This window comes from Bufo gargarizans, chromosome 2 (assembly GCF_014858855.1).
Source record: "Bufo gargarizans isolate SCDJY-AF-19 chromosome 2, ASM1485885v1, whole genome shotgun sequence".
NCBI classification, from domain to species: domain Eukaryota; kingdom Metazoa; phylum Chordata; class Amphibia; order Anura; family Bufonidae; genus Bufo; species Bufo gargarizans.
Genome location: NC_058081.1, coordinates 204,215,339 through 204,237,094, shown reverse-complemented (window position 1 = coordinate 204,237,094; position 21,756 = coordinate 204,215,339). Strand labels below are relative to the sequence as shown.

The 21,756-nt window shown below is 44.2% G+C and overlaps 1 protein-coding gene across 3 annotated transcripts in view; it reads right to left on the bottom strand.

Moving 5' to 3' along the window:
• DENND6B (DENN domain containing 6B) overlaps positions 1-21,756 on the bottom strand; it is a 106,917-nt gene that overhangs the window by 39,001 nt on the left and 46,160 nt on the right. For 2 of the 3 annotated variants that reach the window (XM_044279929.1, XM_044279930.1), the window contains exons 1-5: positions 14,000-14,189; positions 13,817-13,855; positions 10,880-10,922; positions 5,818-5,927; positions 5,175-5,255 (exon numbers count right to left, since the gene is read on the bottom strand). In XM_044279929.1, coding sequence (XP_044135864.1) covers positions 5,175-5,255; positions 5,818-5,927; positions 10,880-10,922; positions 13,817-13,855; positions 14,000-14,158 — 432 coding nt within the window. In that variant the 5' untranslated portion in view covers positions 14,159-14,189. Of the gene's footprint in view, positions 1-5,174; positions 5,256-5,817; positions 5,928-10,879; positions 10,923-13,816; positions 13,856-13,999; positions 14,190-21,756 lie in introns of those variants that run through there. The other variant, XM_044279931.1, reaches the window with a different exon arrangement.

The window sequence follows — 21,756 nt, the reverse complement described above, 5'->3', positions numbered from 1 at the left end:
GGAATATAAACTAAGTATCACTGATTAATTATCCTACTTAAAACTTAACTTTTAGTCATTATTAATTAAAAATAAGTCCCACAGAAATAATGTGTATATTTATGATAACTGCATAGGTCAGATACTATGGACTTAAGTACAATAAGACACAGGGTGAATAAACGATCTCAAGTGCTCAGATTTGGACCAGGGGTCCCACTCACGGTTTGATGATTTTTTCGTTGTATGGAGGTGAACCACAACAAAAAAGACGTAGTAGGAAGGTCCATAGAGATCTTGATAAAGATGAACGATTTTTCTGGTGCAGGGTAGGAGAGAGCAGGGGCTGGGGAGATGAATATCCCTACCAGACTATTAAGATTCTGCCTAAAAGCGGAGAAATCTCCTGCCTAAATGCAGGAGAATCACCTCCAGAGGAGGCGACCCCACTTATCGATGGCTATCCCTGATGTCCTATCCCTAAAAAAATATAGCTCCCAGTGTCTGTACAGCCAAAAAATATTTAGAATTTCCAACGCGTTTCCTCCAATACAAATATGACCGGATTCATCAGGGGAAAAGAAGATGTAGATATGAATGATAAAGATAATCAGGTGGCACAGTCGCCCTCAGCACAATGGCTCTCTATCGATATATCCAACTGACTGCATCACTCAGTTGGATATATCGATAGAGAGCCATTGTGCTGAGGGCGACTGTGCCACCTGATTATCTTTATCATCAGGGATAGCCATCGATAAGTGGGGTCGCCTCCTCTGGAGGTGATTCTCCTGCATTTAGGCAGGAGATTTCTCCGCTTTTAGGCAGAATCTTAATAGTCTGGTAGGGATATTCATCTCCCCAGCCCCTGCTCTCTCCTACCCTGCACCAGAAAAATCGCTATGTAATGGCCTAGAGAGCTTCTGGTAGCTGGTTGGCAAAATGCAACAACAGCTCTTAAAGTGAACCTGTTCTCATTTAATTCAAGGTAGGCTCGAAATTCAGAGAGTTCTGCTTCAAGAAATCTTTCTTGTGAACCTCTGCTTCGTGTTTCACAAGCTGCCCAGAGTCCTATGTCAGTGTCAATCCAAAGGTGCTGTCCTGTTTTGAAGGTGTTTCCTACTGTACCATTACAAAGAACATTTCCAGAAACTGAAGGGTCAAAAAACTGCATTTCCATAGGTGTATGTTGCACATCATGGATGCGTGACAGGCATTTTGAAGGTGGTAAGTTAATGTGTTTGTTGACTGCATCTTGTAGAGCTGAAACTCCTCTGGATTTTAATGTGTCTTGGTCAACTGATACACATGCAATATTTCTTAATGCTCCAACATGTCCTGAACATGTTTCTGAAGAACATTTGCTCTCAGCCACTATACTGGGCACTGTTGAGAACACATTTGAAATAATTGATGATATGTTGCACTCAGCTTTAACCAGCTGGAGTCCTGCTTTTATTTGTTCTGCTCCAAATATGTCCCTTAGGATTTTACCTCTCAGCATGTAAATTTCTTTTTGTACACCTTTTTCTGCCATGGCTTTCACAAGCTGAAAACATTCTACATTGCTTATTTCTTGAGTCACATAATTACTGTAGGATGTGCTGTCACAAAAGGCACTGACAAAATGCATCAAATGCACATGTGTTTGTGACTCTCACTGTGTGTCCGCACACCTTTACAGGTTGCAGGTCTCTGATGTTGCCATTCCTTATTAAACCTATTTTTGCCTTTTTCATTGAGACTGATGTGTCTGCATGCTATAATCATTCTTACTTCAAGTGATGCCAGTCCACATTAACTTGTCTTACTACCTGTGTAAAGTGAGTCTGCTTCAGCCCTGTTAATGGAGTTCATAAAATTAAGCAGCACAAATGATCATTTTTACAGCACAAATGCAGCACTAACCAACCGGCCCAGTTTTGCTATTATCTTACAAATAAAACCAGCACAAATGTTAATTTCTACAGCACAAACCAGCACAAACGTAGCACTAACCAACCAGCCCAGTTTCGTGTCTTTTGGCTGTGATGGGGGGCTAGGTGACCTTTGGTGACCTTTCAATAAATGGTTAATAACTCGAAAACGAAATGAGGTAGAATGTAGATTTAAATGGCACAAACCAGCACAAACGTAGCACTAACCAACCGGCCTAGTTTTGTGTCTTTTGGCTGTGATGGGGGGCTGAGAGACCTTTGGTGACCTTTCAATAAATGGTTAATAACTCGAAAACGAAAGGAGGTAGAATGGAGATTTAAACGGCACAAACCAGCACAAACGTAGCACTAACCAACCGGCCTGGTTTTGTGTCTTTTGGCTGTGATGGGGGGCTGGGTGACCTTTTGTGACCTTTCAATAAATGGTTAATAACTCGAAAACAAAAGGAGGTAGAATGGATATTTAAACAGCACAAACCAGCACAAACGTAGCACTAACCAACCGACCCGGTTTTGCGTCTTTTGGCTCTGATGGGGGGCTGGGTGACCTTTCAATAAATGGTTAATAACTTGAAAACGAAAGGAGGTAGAATGGAGATTTAAATGGCACAAACCAGCACAAACGTAGCACTAACCATCCAGCAAGTTTCATGTTTTTTTGCTGTTGTAGGGGGGCTGGTGATGTCATCATGTTGAAACAAACAGTTGCTATTATCTTTAAAATAAAAGCAGCACAAATGTTAATTTTTGCGGCACAAAACAGCACAAACGTAGCACTAAAGAAACACACTGGAGTTTTTGTTTGTGCTGATTGAAGGGGGGCCAGCTTCGCTCACCTATTATATGGGATATAACATAAATATGGCCAGGGGCTTGCATAGCTAAATTAATCCCAAAAGCTGCATTTATCGCGGTCTCCATTTTAGGATGAATGTCACAGGAGAATGTAACATAGAACTCATACAAACTGTGGGAGACTGTAGGAGAAAAATGTGTGCTTTAACCAGATTCAGCCAAATTCAAGCTCTTATTTCTCTTTGTTTGGTGACAGAATTTAGTGGATTTGGATTGTTTCTGGTTCTATTATGGATATGTTTGTGAAGACAAACCTTAGGGCATATGGACATTAAAAGGGGGTGGGGGCAATGGCGGATTATAATAGCGGCGTTTGGGTCGGCAGCCCTGGGTCACCGCTATAGACTTTAGGTCTATAGCCGGGAGGTAGCACAGAGACATATTCAAGCCTGCCTACCATCTACGAGCGAGCGCCAGGTGTCTGGGACACAAGTAAGTATTAGCTTTTTTTTTTTTTTTTTTGTGCCAACTCTGGGGGACATTTACTGGGGGGCACAGGAGGATATTACTGAAGGGACAATGGGGGCAAATTACTACATGGGGAGCAAACTACTACATGGGGGCAGTGTGGGGGTAGTGTGGGGGAAAATTACTACTGTGGGGGCAGTGTGGGGGAAAATTACTACTGTGGGGGCATACTACTATATGGGGGTAGTGTGGGCGACCTTGCTATTGGGGAGGAACAGTAGGGGCATTTCTATTACAGGGACATGTTAGGGGACATTATTTTTCAGGGACACTATACAGGCATTATTACCTGGAGCACAATATAGGATGTTATTATTACTGGGGGAACTCTAGGGAACATTATAATTGCTATAGACACCATGGGGACATTTGGCGGTCATTTATCAAACCGGTGTAAAGTAGAACTGGCTTAGTTGCCCATAGCAGCCAGATTCCACCTTTACAGCTCCTTTGGAAAATGAAAGGTGGAATCTGTTTGGTTGCTATGGGCAACTAAGACAGTTCTACTTTACCCCAGTTTGATAAATTACCCCAATTATGAGAAATCTAACGTGTCTATGTAACAAACTCTATAGAAACGAGATGCGGCTGAAAGAATTAGTCATGGCATTCTGGGTCAAACGGAGTAGAAGACGAAAGAGAAGGTCTACAGACAGGATATGTCACTGGATGTAAGAGGTATGTTGTGCTGTATTCTCCTATATGTAGCTCACTACTGTGACCTGCGTCTCATGTTCTCCTCCTTTTTTTTTTAAATTATAATTTATGTATTTGAAATTTGGCAACTACATTTTTCAGTTTAGGAGACAATGGCTCCTGGGTATTTTTGCAGTGCAACACTACAAATAACATAAGGTAAAAGAGTTCTCTGGGATTTATATATTGATGGCCTATCCTCAGGATAGGTCATCAATATGAAACTGGTGGGGGTCCGACTCCTGGCACCCCAGCCAATGATCTGTTTGAGGAGACTGCGATGTCCCAGTGAGCGCTGCAGCCTCTTTGCTCCTTATCAAGCACAGCACTGTTTTTGGTATTGCAGCTCAGCCCCAATCACGGAGCTGCACCATGTGAACGATGAATGTGACATCATATGGCCTAGGAAGAGACTGTGGCGCACACGAAGCACCACAGCCTCTTCATACAGAAAAAATAAATAAACTGAAATGGAGGGAGGGGCCCGAGTTGGGTAGACAGCCCCAGGTCTATCATGCACTTAATCCACCCCTGGGTGGGATGGGGTCCCCTACTTAGGACTGTGTGTGTGAGTCAGAATGTCAAGCCATTCTGATGAGACAGCTCCTTTGGGTAAAAGAGTAGAATTTTAAATATATTCCAGCAATTCACTTGTCTTTATTTATACATCTAAAGAGGATTAGTGCTGAGAGATCACATGGCTGCAAGAAAGGTGCTTTGATCATTGCCATATTTTTTTCTCCTCTAGATGAATTAGTCAGGCATACTAAGTAAAACATGAACTACCTGTTTTAAAGAGGTCTTTCACATGACAGATTCTTTTTGACAATGCACCATATTAAACTGCCTGATGTTTGGGCAGGGCGAGCAGTGATCAATAAGCACCTTGATCGCCGCTCTTTTGCATCTGCCTATTACACTGCTGATACAAAGTATATGAGAGAGAAATGATTGCTATTGCATATATTACACAGGGAGATGTGCTGCCTATAATCAGGCATCTTTTATTCTGCAAAAAAATATGCGACCAGCCAACAAATGAGTGTTAACTTGTTTGTCACTGCACAATTACATGGAGCAATTATCACGACAAGTGCACCAATGAATGCTAGTTCACAATAACTGGCCCGAAAATCAGGCAGTGTAACAGGCCCTTTAGTCTTGAATATGTTCATAATATATGTCAATGTCGATAGTGTCTATGTGCCAAGTGATTTTATAGAAAAGATAACTCCTTACCTTCTGAAAGTATCCTCTCTTCACAGAACTGTCTCTCACTTGTCGGAAATATACGTACCCAAAGTAATGGGCAGAATCCCTCTGTATGGGCGAAAGTAAACAGCATGAAGAGAAGGTCTTTGTTAAATACATTCACATGACTGTAAGCCGTCCGTGCCCCTGATCATTGACCCATTGACTTGAATGGGTCAATGATCCACAAGATACGGCATGGTGTGGAACTATGTGCGCTCCCATGGTCCCAGCCACCAGCGCTTTTTCCTATAGCGTGCAAGGACGACCACCCCTGCTGGATTGCAGGGTAGTTGTAACCATGGAAACGAGCAGTGCATAATGAGATGGAAAAATGAATCCGGCCAGCAAAGGAGGCAATATGGACAATCACAATACATTAGTAAGTGGCTTGTATTAGCTTTCACTACATGATAAATGCCACTTGAACTGACACAACCCCTTTAATATTTTTACCATGCAGGACAACACTGCTATTGTGCCCATCAAAATTCTAAAGAAACCTGATAGCAAAAAAAAAAAAAATCTCATCACCAGTCTGAACATATCCTAACAAACATCTACTGGAATGTATACTCACAAGAAGTCGAAATAATGTTCCTGGCTGGGTACATTCAATAACTGAGCTCACCTGCAGAGTAACAGGAGCTTCCCGATTATATTTCTCATCATCATATAGGGAATTTCTATGTCTTGCTGAGCGGCGCATACGAAATGTGAACTGTGTGTCACCCAGACAACCTGCCGGAGGGATATCGTAAAAAGTAAGTGCAATATATTGCTTTAGTCACCTCCAAAACCCCCCATAAATTACAATAATCAGTAAATACATGTAGCTTAAAAGACTCTAATTCTGAATCGGTCATTTTTAGCCCTCCCCTCACTTGCATCCCTCAGCTGTGAACCTGTGGACAGGCTGTGCATGAAGCACTGATATAGGAGTCCTCTTCATTACATCTGCAAACTTAGGAGTCTTCTCTATGCATTAGTATGCAGTGCACAGCAGGAGAATGCAAGTGACTAGAATTACAGTATTGTCCGCTTTATAAAACGCATAAGTGGGGGGAAAATGTCAGTGCATCTTGTAAAGCAAATACTAGTGAGCTCTTTATGAAAGTGCTAGTATCCAACAGGAGCGGGGAGCGGTGACTGTAGAGCTGTACTCACCACCCCCTGGTCTTCCTCTGGGCCCATGCTGCAATGTGCTGAATGTGTACAGCATCCAGATGTAGTGCGTGCACTATGACCTGACGTTGTACACTGTCAGGTCACAATACAGTGTGGGCCCAGAGAAGACCAGGGAGTGGTGAGTAAAGGTGAGACCGCCAGATATGAAGAGTGGCGGTGGAGCAGGAGAGATAAGTTCATTTATTTATTTTATCTCTGATGGGGTTCTGATCTGAGGTCTGACATGGGGATCTGATTTGGGGGTCTGAGCTGAGGTCTGATGTGGATGTCTGATCTGAGGTCTTACATGGCAGTCTAATCTGATATGGGGGTCTCATCTGATGTAGGGTTCTGATCTGGTCTGATGTGGGGTGTGATCTTAGGTATGATGTGGGGGTCTGATCTGAGGTTTGATATGAGAATCTGATCTGAGGTTTGATATGAGAATCTGATCTGAGGTCTGATCTGAAGTCTGATGAAGACTGGGGGTCCATCTTATCATCAGGAGCGTCTTATAAAGCGAAGAATATGGTACATATTCAGAATCAGCATCTTTTCAGCTATCTGCTGAACTGTAGTTTAGCGGTAAAAATCATCTCTAGATTCACATCCGATCTGCATTTTTTGTGGATCAGATGCAGACCCATTTATTTGTATGGGGCCGCAAAAGATGTGGACAGCACACCATGTGCTATCCACATCCGTATGTCCTTTCTATGGCACCGCAAAAAGATAGAAAACGTCCTATTCTTGTCTATATTTTGGACAAGAATAGGCATTTCTATAATAGTGCAGGATGTGCAGAAATGTGACGTGGGAAAGTGTGTGGTGCACATGACCGGTATCCGTGTTTTGCGGATCTGCAGTTTGCTGTCCATATAACATTTACATTCCTGTGCATAAGACCTAAATGTGTATACAGAGAGTAAATACAGAAGATAATTCATGTTCCATTAGTTAGGCCATATTCTTTATTGCTCTTTGACGTATATCTATTGCCTCTTTTTTTACTATATGTTGCAGCAATGCGGTTTTTCTATTAACTCAGCTCTAACATGTGGTGGGCTAAAAGATGGGTGGAAGTGTATTTTTTCCATGCTACGATTAAGACTGCATGTCTCGGTAGAAATACATAAACGTGTTGGGACTACAAGACAGGAGATTTATTATAACTGGATTTAATTAAAGCTTCAGATTTTATTATACACACTGGATCATACTTCTACTTTGTATTATTTCAAGGTTAAAAAGCAGTGGATCCCTGTGTGGACTTTCATCGATTGATATATTGCATTTGTGGGTGAGCAGTTTTTTTTCCCCTTCAATCCAAGTATAGCTGTCAGTCACTGAGAATACCTTTCCCCACAAAGTTAGATCTTGATCTGCTCAGCTCCTCCTGCTCTATAACATGCTGCCTGCAGATTGCACTGCATTTCATGGTGACAGGTCCTCTTTAACAACTGCTAACCACCGGGAGAAGGGAAAAGGCTGCTGCGCTGGAAGCTGGACACTGCAGGAGGACACTGCAGGAACATTCCGCCAGCGGCAGAAAAAAAGAGCGCATTGGACCAGAGGACTTCAAGTTAGGGTCCATTCACGTCCGTAATTTGGGTCCGCATTCGTTCCGCAATTTGCGGCCCCATTCACTTTTAATGGGGCTGGAATGGATGCGATTACGCATTTCTGGGATCTGCATTCTCGGCATCCGTTTTTTCCGGATCCGCAATTCCGTTCCTGAAAAAAATAGAACATGTCCTATTCTTGTCCGCAATTGAGGACCAGAAAAGGCATTTTCTATTATAGTGTCTGTGAAGTGCAGTCCGCAAATTGCGGCTCGCACATTGCAGGTGTCCGTGTTTTGCGGATCCACAAAACACTTACGGACGTGTGAATAGACCCTAAATGTGATTTATAAAAAAAAACATGTAAAACAAGCTACGCATTTAGGTGGCGGTCCACCACCTTCATCAGGTTAGATAGTAGAGGTGCTGATTCTGCAGGGACGTCTTTTCATGTCATTTCAGCAGTTTTATGCCGGTAGGTTCTAACAGCACCAGCACATGCTGATGTGTCCATATATTCATCAGCTTCTGGCTTTCTCCGCCCCCTGCCTCTGATTGACAGTTTTTTTTCCAAGTGAATTAGCAGCAGGGGACAGAGAAAATCGGGGGCTCATGAATATTTAGCTGTTCAAGATTTTACAAAAAAGAAGTTAAAGCACTTAAAGACAGTGACCCGGCATTTTGCTAAGGGGTTCTGGCACTACTGTATGCTGCCCTTACCCTGGGTTCACACCTGAGCGTTCTGAAACGAGCGCTCTGTATGCGCGATTGTACGGGCGTTTACAATCGCGCATACAGAGACAGGCGTGCACACATTGTCGCGCGTTCCCGAATATCTATGTACGGGAACGCGCGACAAACGCCCCCAAAAAAGCTCAAGAACTTGTTTGAGCGTCGGGCGTTTTACAGCGCGATCGTACGCGCTGTAAAACGCCCAGGTGAGAACCATTCCCATAGGGAAGCAATGGTTTCTCCTTGTTGAGCGTTTGTAAAACGCTCAGGTGTTAACTTAGGGTTAGTTAGGACACCATAAAACTTGTGACAGATTCCCTTTCGACTTCCTGTTGGACATAAGTCGTTTATAACTGTTCTACCTTCTCTTCTCCAGCCTACATAAAGCTCAATGAGCATAGTTTAGTGAATAGAGGCAGACAAACGTAACCTGGTGCCCGTCCCCCTCCCCAAGGCAGAAATGTAGTGCAAAAAATAATTTAAAAATCTATACCATAACAACAAAGTCTCCCAAAGAACTGATTTACAGGAAGAGTAAAAAAATAAGTAAAAAAGCAAAATGGGGTCCGTCAGGTGCTTAAAGGGCTTCTGTCACCCCACTAAAGTGATTTTTTTTTTTTGGGCTAGTGAAATTAGTTATGTTGCGATATATGACAATATAATTGTGTTACTTACTTTGATCCAGCAGTTTCTGCAAAAAACGAAGTTTTAATATATGTAAATTCGGTCTCTACCAGCAAGTAGGGCGGCTACTTGCTGGTAGCTGCTGCAGAAATCCGCCCCCTCGTCGTGTTGATTGACAGGGCCAGCCGGGATCTCCTCCTCCGGCCAGCCCTGCCGGCATTTCAAAAATCGCGCGCCTGTGTTGATTCGGCGCAGGCGCTCTGAGATGAGGAGGCTCGTCTCCTCAGAACTCCCTCAGTGTGCCTGCGCCGATGACATCACCGAAATAGAAGACGTCATCGGCGCAGGCGCACTGAGGGAGTGCTGAGGAGACGAGCCTCCTCATCTCAGAGCGCCTGCGCCGAATCAACACAGGCGCGCGATTTTTGAAATGCCGACAGGGCCGGCGGAGGAGGAGATCCCGGCTGGCCCTGTCAATCAACACGACGAGGGGGCGGATTTCTGCAGCAGCTACCAGCAAGTAGCCGCCCTACTTGCTGGTAGAGACCGAATTTACATATATTAAAACTTCGTTTTTTGCAAAAACTGCTGGATCAAAGTAAGTAACACAATTATATTGTCATATATCGCAATATAACTAATTTCACTAGCCCAAAAAAAAAAAAATCACTTTAGTGGGGTGACAGAAGCCCTTTAAAGGGCTTCTGTCACCCCCCAAAACCCTTTTTTTTCTTTTTTTTATGGGCTTGTTAAAATCGTCACCGAAAGAGAAGACGTCATCGGCGCAGGCGCACTGAGGGAGTGCTGAGGAGGCGAGCCTCCTTCTCTCAGAGCGCCTGCGCCGAATCAAGACAGGCGCGCGATTTTTGAAACGCAGACAGGGCCAGCCGGAGGAGGAGATCGCTGCTGGCCCTGTCAATCAACAAGAGGAGGGGGCGTTTTTTTGCGGCGGCTACCAGCAAGTAGACGCCCTACTTGCTGGTAGTGAAGCGATTAGCATATTTTATGATCGTTTTTTTTTTGGAAAAGAACACACAGACAAAAGGTAAGATCCCTATATAGGGAATAGTCGTTAAATAACGATTTTAACAAGCCCAAAAAAGAAAAAGAAAAAGGGTTTTGGGGGTGACAGAAGCCCTTTAAGGCGTCCATCATATGAAAAAATGGAAAATACAGTACAGATGTTAATGCAGCCATACTCATAAAAACCTAAATAAATATATAATTAAAACAATGGTAACAAAATTGCATTAATTAATTAAAATAACCCTGCCAGCCATATCCAGGACCAGAACCTGGTCCTATACTACGATATAGTATTCCGGGTTCTTTTGTGATAATATTAGGTTCTGTTCACATCTCCAGTAATCATTTCCGTTATTCTTCGTCATGGGAGCAAAATAATGAAAATGACAACAATGCCGAATCCGTCATATGACAGACACCAATGGTGCCTAACGGGTCCCACTAACCATAATGGGGTCTGGACAAAATGCTGCACTAATGTGTCTGCCATTTAAACTTAATCTGTAATGGAAATGTGAACACAGATGTGAACAGTGCCTTATTCGGTTGACTGTTTCTCTAAGAAGAGGCCTGCTTGCCTACCTGAATAGGAGTCTGGGAAGGACAGGTAGCAGATGCTGGTTTTCTGAAACACACAAGAAAAGGCAGAGGTGTTAAAGGGGTATTCCGGTAATCTGGTTATACCCTGTCTATACGATAGGGGGTAACTATTAGATTGGTAGGGGTCCTACCGCTGGGACCACCACTAATCACAATAACGGGAGCGCCATATCCCGCAGGGCCACCCAAAATGAATAGAGTGGCAGGTCAATCATGCACACTGCCGCTGAATTAATCTCTATAGAATTTGCTGAAAATAGCTAAGCACTGTGCTCCGCTACCCCTGGCAGTCTCATACAGATGAATGGACCAGTAGTGTGCACGCTCGACCTCCTGCTGTGTCCATTCTCGTGATCGGTGGTGGTCTCAGCAGTAGAACCCCCACCTGCGGGTAGGGATAACTTAAAATTACTGGAACACCCAGGAGCTAATAGTAAGAGGTTGCTGAGAACCAGAATCATAATCATTGCAGCAAAGGCCTTGAAAATAGTCAAATCTACCTGAGAGGAGTCATGGTTATTCCTAATCTCCTGCTCACCCCGTCCATCTGCTGATGATTGGCAGTTCTCTCCTAGAGAGTAAGGGAGACAACTAGGTAGAAGCCTGTCAGTCATCAGCAGGTGGGCAGGAGAGCAGGAATTCATGACTAACCAGGACTCTTCTCAGGTGGCCGTGACTCTTTGCCAGGCCAAGTCTGCGATCATTGTGATGTTGGTTCTCGGCAACCACTTACTTTTAACTTTTAATTGACAGACCGCTGAAATCAACTCACCTGTTTGTACTTTATTCTGCCATTAGTATGGGCAGCATAAAGTTGATGACAGGTTACCTTTAAGTGAAAGATAGTAAACAAACCTAAGAAGCCATGAGTACATCTGTATACACTAAATGCACGTTATTACATTGAATATAGTAATCTTATTAGTAACATTAATTCTAATAGGAACATTGCAGCTTCTATACCACAAGACACAGCTATAAAACTGATTACAAAATAAGAACACGCTAAGGCCTCTTGCACACGACCGTAAGGCTTTTTCAGTATTTTGCGGTCCGCAAAAAATGGATCTGCATAAAATACGGATGACGTCCATGTGCATTTCGTTTTTTGCGGAACGGAACAGCTGGCCCAGAACAGTACTATCCTTGTCCATAATGCGAACAATAATAGGACATGTTCTATCTTTGAACGGACCGGAAAAACTGAAACAGACAGCATACGGAGTACCTTCAATTTTTTTCGGACCCATTGAAATGAATGGTTCCGTATACGGAACGCAAAAAAACTGAATGGAAACGGAAAAAAATAAAAAATAAAGTTTGTGTACAAGAGGCCTAAGGCCTCTTTCACACAGTCAGGCCTCTTTCACACGACCTTTTTTTTCCCCGTTTGCGACCATTTTTTGCGTTCCGTATACGGTCCATATACGGAACCATTCATTTCAATGGTTCTGTAAAAAACTCTGTACTCCGTGTGCATTCCGTTTCCGTATTTCCGTTCCGTTGAAAGATAGAACATCTCTTATTATTGCCCGCAAATCACGTTCCGTGGCTCCATTCAAGTCAATGGATCCGCAAAAAAAACGGAACACATACAGAATGTACTCTGTATGTCTTCCGTATCCGTTCCATTTTTGTGGAACTATCTATTGAAAATGTTATGCCCAGCTCAATTTTTTCTATGTAATTACTGTATACGAAAAAAAGGAACGGAAAAACTGAACGGAAACATGACATGAAGTGCTCACTCCCCCCACCAAAAAAATTTATAAAAAAATAAAAAAGAGGTTCTTCAGCAGCGGCAGTGTGTATTCACAATCACTGTGCTCAGTGTCTGTGACAAAACAATACACACCTCTGATGTAGGCTTCTTCAAAGGGATGAGGATTATTAAAACGTTTAGTGACCTGAATAACAGAGCCCTGTTATCAGTCATTTCAGGGCTCATTCACATGACCGTAGGCCGCCCGTGCCCCTATTGTGGACCGCAAACAGTGAGGACCGGCTGTGTAAATCCCATATCACAGATGCGGAACCATTCACTTGAAAGGGTCTGCAATCCGCAAGATAAGGAGTGGTGCGAAGATGTCCTATTTTTTTGTAGTGAGGACCGTCCCTTGCGGATCACGGACCCATTTAAGTCAATGGGTCTGCATCCACAAACGGCGTGCACACGGACAGAGCCTGTGTATTGTGGACTGCTAATATTTTCATGCATACTTGGGACAGTGCACTTTAAAGAGAAGATGTCACCGCTCCTGACATGTCTGTTGTAGTAACTACTTGCATTCTCCATGTAATAACGATTCTGGAACATCTATTCTTATGACTCTATGACGTGCTATTCCTTTATTATTCCTTCTAGAAGTTAGATGGTAGAGGGTAGCTAGAAGTGCAGATGGGTGTTGCCAGTTGTAGGTGTGTCCCTGCACAGTCTGACACTATCCAATCAGGGCTGACCCTGCAGGGACACACCCGCAACTGGTAACAAGCAATTTGTTCATAACTTCTAGCAGGAGTAACAGAGGAATGGCACAACATAGAGAGATAAGAATAGATGTCCATAATTGTTATTAGATGGGGAAGTAGTTGCTAAAACAGACATGTCAGGAGAGGTGACAGTTCCTCTTTAATAAGAGGCAGATTTTAGGTTTATAGGAAACCTTTATAAACCTTTGCCAAGAGGAGATTGGCAGCGGCCACCACAGCTGAAGCCCAAACTGGTAGGCTCCATTGCGCATGTGCAGTGATGTGAGGTGTAGTGCCCCCGGCTTCATCTGCGAGCTCCTCTTAGGTAATAGATATTCTGCTATTATGGCAGGGGCATCACTACATAGCTAAACCAGGGACAGGCTGGCGGTAGAATGCCACCAACCCTAGAAGTGTATGGATGAGCCTGTAATATTCTGCACAGATTACCTCTTTTTCTGTTATCTGGATGTTGTGGGGGTACACCAGCTGGAAAAACGAGAAAAATAATGGGATTAGCAGGACTTCATAGTCTGAGCAGGCCCCTGATGTCACAGCTGTCCTCCTCCATCCTCTCTAGAGCAGGCCTCCACCCGTGCAATAGGGAGAAGCCCTCCTAATACACCACATTACCTCCATGGCCTGGCCCAGCTCCAGGTCGAACGTAACAACGCACACACCGTCCAGCCATGCCGAGAAGCACTCCCACGGCAGGCGGCTTCCTCTCGGGCTCTCCGGTTCCTCCATGTTACCTGTCAGCGTCCCCTTTCCAGCCCACTCAGCGCCCAGCATCCTCTGGAGTTACCATAGTGAAAGACCCACCCTGGTCCTGCCAGCTCCGGCTTGGCGTGTGCTGCGCGATCTTCACCGCTAGCGGGCGCTCATACAGCAGTACATTCACCCCCGCAGAACAGTGACGTAGCGCTTGTGTGGGAAGAGTACACGGTACCGACACACCAGAAGTACTGACACTTATAGTACACGTCCCCCGTATGTCCTTTCCATGGACGGAACCACAGAAAAACAGGACGACGTGAGCTTCTAGAGAAATTTAGCTAGAGACCATGAATGCTGGTGGATTTATTAGCACCAGGTTCTGACAGGAGTAATAAAGTGCCATGTGGGCACATGAGTGCAGCAGGCAGTCACTGGGCACAGTGGTAATGCCAGGAAGTATGTGGCTGGAGATAGGTAGGGTCCGAAAGAGCATTTAGCAGGTAAATACTGTTGGTATAATTTTTTAGCATAATATTTTATCTGCTTTTTTTGCGTTTTTCACCCCCAGCCCTCCTGGCGCCATTACATTTTTATTTTTTGCTCACATACCCTTAGGAGGGCTTGTTTTTTTGGCTAAACACGTTATATTTTCTAAGGGCACAATTTTATATTGCATACAATGTAGTGGGAAGCTGAAAAAAAAAAACCATGGGGTGGAATTGGGGGAAAAAAAATGCAATTCCGCCAGTTTTATGGATTTCGTTTTCACGGTGTTACCTACACAGCAAAACTGACCTGATAGGGCAAGGTTCCTCAGGGCCCACCTCACGGTCATGTTTTCAGGATTTCCTTAGCATTCAGCAGGTGATACAATTAGTGTCCCTGCATCAGGACTTACCACAGTTGTTCATTCTGTGGGAGATTCTCAAATCCTGACCTGTAGGTGGGCCCTGAGGACTGGAGTTGAGGAACTCTGTGTTAGGGTACGGCTACAGTTTTTGAGGCAAATCTGCCAGAAGTGGATTCAAAAGGAATTGGAAATATAAAGGAAGGATTTGTACTTCTTCCTGGTGAATCCACAGGCTCTGGCCTCATTGACATGGCCTTTCCGTGCATTAGCGACCGCAATTGTGGTCCCTAATGCACAGGCAAGATCCGCGCAGCGGGCCGGACCCATTCAACTTAAATGGGTCCGTGGTATGTCTGCACCGCAAAAAAAATATGACGTGTAATTTTTTTTGCGGTGCGGAACCACAAAAAGAAAAATGTCCGACTAAAAAGTCGGACATGCAGTACTTCTAGTCCGGCGGCCTTTCGCCATGCACTGCCGTGCTGCGCTGGAGCTCTGCCCCCGTCCCCATTATAGGCAGTGGGGACGGAGCGGCCGCACGGCGAAATAGCGGCAGGACGGATTCGACAGTGTGAACAGCCTGTCGGATCCGTCCTGCCGCCAGTGTGAAAGTATCCTAACACTGGAAAAAGAAAAAAAACTTTGTAATTTTTTTTTCCTTTTTATTGCCATATTCTGATCCCCATAACTTTTTTTTTTTTTTTTTATAGTTATGTCTATGGAGCTCTGCTTTGTGGTGCAATCTGTACTTTTCATAATACCACCTTGGGATGTGTATGATTTTTGATTACTTTTTACAAAATTTTTTGGGGGAGGTGAAGTGACCAAAAAATAATGAATTGGCTTATTTTTATAGTGTAATAGTACATGTGTTTTCGGACGCAGCAATGCCTTTTTTTTGGGGGGGGGGGGGGGGAAGGGGGGTGATTTGAACTTTTATATATTAAAAAAAACTTTTTATATTTGAATACAAAAAATTATTTTTTATCCATTTCAGAATACACAATCCATTATATTCCAATGCAGTGCTGCCACATCCGTGCGTCCAAGCTGCACATTATAGAACATGTCCTATTCTTGCCCATTTTGCGGACAGGAATAGGCATTTTTTTTAATAGGTGCAGTATGCACGTGGACCACATCTGTATTTTGCGGATCCACGATTTGAGGACTGCAAAATGTAAACAGATATGTGACTGCACCCTTATGGTGGTTGGTTATATTTCTATATGTGGCCCCACTGTGGACAAATTAGGCTTTTTATTTTATGCTAATTAGCTCCTGGGTGCAATGTGGGCAGTGCCATTGCAACCAAGGCTCCGCTTCCTTTCCTTCCCGACCACAACCATCAGAACTTTGATTGACAGGGTCAGGCAGCGAAGAAGTACTCCCGCCTGGCCCTGAAGTCTCTGAAGTCTGTCAATTGCTCGTTCACAAGCGTCTGTACTGTACTGCACCTGCACAGGGAAAACAAAGCTTAGCTCTGGAAGAGGCAAGGGAGGAAAGGGGTGAATACCAATTATTTTGATATTTTAGACCCTCAGACATTTTTTTGTGTGATTTAATACACTTGGTGGTTTAACAGGCTTAACTATTTTATTTGTTGGACTAAGGGTACTTTTACACCTGCGGCAGAGGATTCCAGCAGGCAGTTCCATCGCTGGAACTGCCTGCCGGATCCATCAAAACTTATGCAAACTGATGGCATTTGTCAGACGATCAGGATCCTGATCCGTATGACAAACGCATTGAAATGCTGGATCCGTCTCTCTGGTGTCATCCGGAAAAACTGATCCGGGATTTTATATTTTTTCACATTTTTTGCTGTCTGAGCATGCGCAGACCGCAATGCCAGATCCGTTTTGCAAGAACACTCGGCAGTAATGCATTTCAATGGGAAAAAATGCCGGATTCCAGCAAGTGTTCTGGAATTTTGGACGGAGATAAAACCGTTGCATGCTGCAGTATTATCTCTATCCTGAAAAGTCAAAAAGACAGAACTGAAGACATCCTGAACGGATTTCTCTCCATTCAGAATGCATGGGGATAAAACTAATCAGTTCTTTTATGGTATTGAGCCCCTAGGACGGAACTCAATGCCGGAAAAGAAAAACGCTAGTGTGAAAGTACCATCAGTTGGCATACGTTTTGACGGATCACTCTGCCGCAAGTGTGGGAGTAGCCTTAATTGGGGATTTTTTACACATATGAAACCTTTTATTTTATTAAAACACTTTCTTTTTTTATTTTACACTTTGAGTTCCCCATATGGTCATACAAGACCTCTGGGGGACATTTAACTTCTTTTTTTTTTTCACTCTTGGTATCTCCTGTAACTGGGGCTGACATAGTAACCCCCCAGAGCGGCTGTACAGCAGAACACAATGCTGTACAGCCTCAGTGCAGGGCTGATCGAGGTCTGTAGAAGACCCGACAGCTCCTGCACTCTCCCGGCCCCGGGATCACATGACCACGGGGTCGGGACAGGAAGCGCATAGCGCTTCCTGATCTGCATACACAGCAAGCACTCGTTGAGCACTGTGTATACAGCGATCTAGAAGGCAGGGATACATGGGAACGGTCCCTGCCTTCTCTCTGGGTTGCCCTGCTGTCACTGACAGTGGGTCCCCCGCTTGGCAGATGCACGATTATCGTGCAGCTACCATCTCTCAATGGACGTTCCATTCAGAGATAAACATCCACCCATAGGACGTTTATATTCTATGGGCGGATGTGAAGTGGTTAATTTTTTTTTTTTTGTTTCATTAATGGTTGTCCAACCCTTTATAAGTGATGGCCTATCCTAAGGAAAGGACCAGGGGTTCTGACACCCTGCTGGTCAGCATCACAACTACACAGCTCCATTCATTGTGCAGTGGACTAAGGCTACTTTCACACTAGCGTTCGGCTAGCGTTCGATCGGATCCGTTCTGAACGGATCCGATCATAATAATGCAGACGGAGGCTCCGTTCAGTACGGATCCGTCTGCATTATTTTAGCAAAAAAAAGCTAAGTGTGAAAATAGCCTGGGACGGATCCGTCCAGACTTTCAATGTAAAGTCAATGGGGGACGGATCCGCTTGAAGATTGAGCCACATTGTGGCATCTTCAAACGGATCCGTCCCCATTGACTTACATTGAAAGTCTGGACGGATCCGCACGGATCCGCACGCCTCCGAACGGCCAGGCGGACACCCGAACGCTGCAAGCAGCGTTCAGCTGTCCGCCTGTCCGTGCGGAGGCGAGCGGAGCGGAGGCTGAACGCCACCAGACTGATGCAGTCTGAGCGGATCCGCCTCCATTCAGACTGCATCAGGGCTGGACGGCTGCGTTCGGGTCCGCTCGTGAGCTCCTTCAAACGGAGCTCACGAACGGAAACCCGAACGCTAGTGTGAAAGTAGCCTGAGCTGGGTCATGCAGCACTGCTCCCATCGAAGTGATTGGGAATAGTGCTGCAGAAACCAGCTCCATTCACTACACAACGGTTAGAGCTGTGCTGTCCTAGTGCCGGAGCTACTGAAAAACAGTTGATCGTAACGAAGCATGATGTCAGACTCCCACTGATGAGATTGTGATGGTCAAGTTATCACAAGTAAAGGATTCAAGAAGGCAACCCCTTTAAGAAAAAATGTGCCCAAAAATAGTCATTATAGATCTTTGATCTTTAAATATGCAGATTGATAGATACTAAAGTAAGATATCACAATAGGTTCCCTATTTTTATATATTTTTTTAAATATATAATATGTATATTTTTGTGTGAACTGCCACTATGGCAACAATTTCAGTTGACTGGACTTTTTTTTATTTTTTCTCTTTATTTGCATTTCATTATATTTTGTTGATCTTTTTTATGCCCCCTAAGAAGCCCCTAGGGGCATATTTACACTTCTTTTTTTTTTTTATTTAGTTTTTTTCTTTTAATATATCTTTATTAAATATTCAAGAATATACAACAGTTACCATTACATTCAAACAGGGAGTTACAAAACTAAGCCCTGTGGGATCTATACAGAGCAGACACAGCATGTGGTCATTTAAATTAGACATTACTATCCTCTGAATACCATGACGAGAGTCGAAAAGGAACCATAAGAGGACCCTCCTTTCCTTGGGAGTATGATACGTCACAATACGGGGTGTCTGGGACCTTCTCTGGTTAGTATACTACAATCTGCTTTTATCCTCTTGCCTCCACATGTTGGATATGCACTTGGCACTTTATATAGCATGCTGCTGATGTTTGTTATACCCTATCACTGTGAAGCTGTCGCTTATGGGGTGGTATAAGTACTTGCTTGAGCATGCTTGTAGGAGGATAGCAGTCTTATCTTATCAATATTTCCATTGAATATTGGATCCCTATTTTTATCCTGTGTATTTTATCGCCTATGTCTATGTTTTTATATGTATTAATAAAGGAGTTACTTATTTTTTATACTACCATGTTTGTCGTGCACAATTAATTGGTGATGCCTACGTCACAATGAAGCAACGCCACTTAAAGAAGAAACCCTTAGTCCTTTCTTTCGTGTGCTTGATGGACTACAGATGCAGTTAACTGTCCTACCACCTGCTCCATGCCAGGTACTGTGGGCACGAGCCAATTCTGTAAGGCCGAATGCACACGGCAGTTTTTCACGGCCGTGAGCAGTCCGTGGAACCATGGGCTGGATTCCTGGTTGCTATGACGCCGTGCGCTCCCTGCTGCCGCCGCCGCAATACAGTAATACACTGGTATGATCTATACCAGTGTATTACATTACTGTGGCGGCAGCAGGGAGCGCACGGCGTCATAGCAACCAATGACGCCGTGCGATCCTGCTCTCAGCAGGAATCCAGCCCATGGTTCCACGGACTGCTCACGGCCGTCGTGAAAAACGGCCGTGTGCATTCGGCCTAAGGCTGGGTTCACATGGACGTTGCGGGTGACGTGCGGGAACAGATGCGGGTGCATTGCACAATTTTTCCCCGCAAGTGCAAAGCGTTTTGCACGCGCGTGAGAAGAATCGGCATGTTTGGTAACCAAACCCGAACTTCTTCACAAAAGTTCAGGTTTGGGTTAGGTGTTGTGTAGATTTTATTATTTTCCCTTATAACATGGTTATAAGGGAAAATAATAGCATTCTTAATACAGAATGCTAAGTAAAATAGTGATGGAGGGGGTTAGATTTTATTATTTTCCCTTATAACATGGTTATAAGGGAAAATAATAGCATTCTTAATACAGAATGCTAAGTAAAATAGTGATGGAGGGGGTTAAAAATAAAATAAAAAATAATTTAACTCACCTTAATCCACTTGTTCGCGTAGTCCGGCTTCTCTTCTTTCTTCTTCTTTGAGGCAAAGGACCTGTGGTAACATGTGATGTGCGCAGTGACGTCACCACAGGTCCTTTTCCTCAAAGAAGAAAAAAGAAGAGAAGCCGGACTACGCGAACAAGTGGATTAAGGTGAGTTAAATTATTATTTATTTTTATTTAACCCCTCCATCACTATTTTACTTAGCATTCTGTATTAAGAATGCTATTATTTTCCCCGTATAATTATGTTATAAGGGAAAATAAGAAGGATCGGGTCCCCATCCCAATCGTCTCCTAGCAATTATGCGTGAAAATCGCACTGCATCCGCACTTGCTTGCGATTTTCACACAGCCCTATTCACTTCGGCTGGGTTCACACCTGAGCGTTTTACAGCGCGTTCCTACGCGCTGTAAAACGCTCAACAAGGAGAAACCAATGATTCCCTATGGGAATGGTTCACACTTGGGCGTTTTACAGCGCGTACGCGCTGTAAAACGCCCGACGCTCCAAAAAGTACATGAGCGACTTTTGGGGCGTTTGTGGCCATAGGACACTGTAGTGAATCACACAAACGCGCGTCAAACGCGCGTTTACTATTACAAAAACGCGCATAAAAATGCGCGTCTAAAACGCGCGTAAAACGCGCGTTTGCGCAACGCTCAAGTGTGAACCCAGCCTTCTATTTGTCCTGTGTTGAGTGAAAAACGCAAAAAATAGAGCATGCTGCGATTTTTACGCAACTCACAAGTGATGTGTGAAAATCACTGCTCATGTACACAGCCCCATAGAAATGAATGGGTCCGGATTCAGTGCGGGTGCAATGCGTTCACTTCGCGCATTGCACCCGCGCGGAAATCTCGCCCGTGTGAAAGAGGCCTAAGAGGTACTTCTTCGTTACCATTAGCACCACATGTCCTATCCCCGGGATAAATGGGGCCGGACTCGGGGATCACTTAGGTAAAAAGGCTGAGTAAAAAAGAACTATACTCTCCTGTATAAGGCTGGGTTCACACCTGAGCGTTTTACAGCGTGTTCCTACGCGCTGTAAAACGCTCAACAAGGAGAAACCAATGCTTCCCTATGGGAATGATTCTCACCTGGGCGTTTTACAGCGCGTACGATCGCGCTGTAAAACGCCCGACGCCCCAAGAAGTACATGAGCTTCTTTGGGGCGTCTTGTCGCGCGTTCCCGTACAGACTTTCGGGAACGCGCGACAATGGGCATTCGCTTGTCTCTGTATGCGCGATTGCAAACGCCGGTACAATCGTGCATACAGAGCGCTCCTTTCAGAACGCTCAGGTGTGAACCCAGCGTTAGGCCTTGCAATTTGCAGATTTTGTTAAGCATCTGACCCACCCTTCCGCAGAATGCTTTAAGTCCGAGACACTTTCATAATCCATGTCGCAAATCGGTAGCGTTCTTGTCCCATCTACGGCATGCCGTTAAGCGGGTTGTATGGAAGACTTAAAGCGTACAAAGCTTGATGTGTTATTTTAAGATGAGTTTCCTGCCATGCTT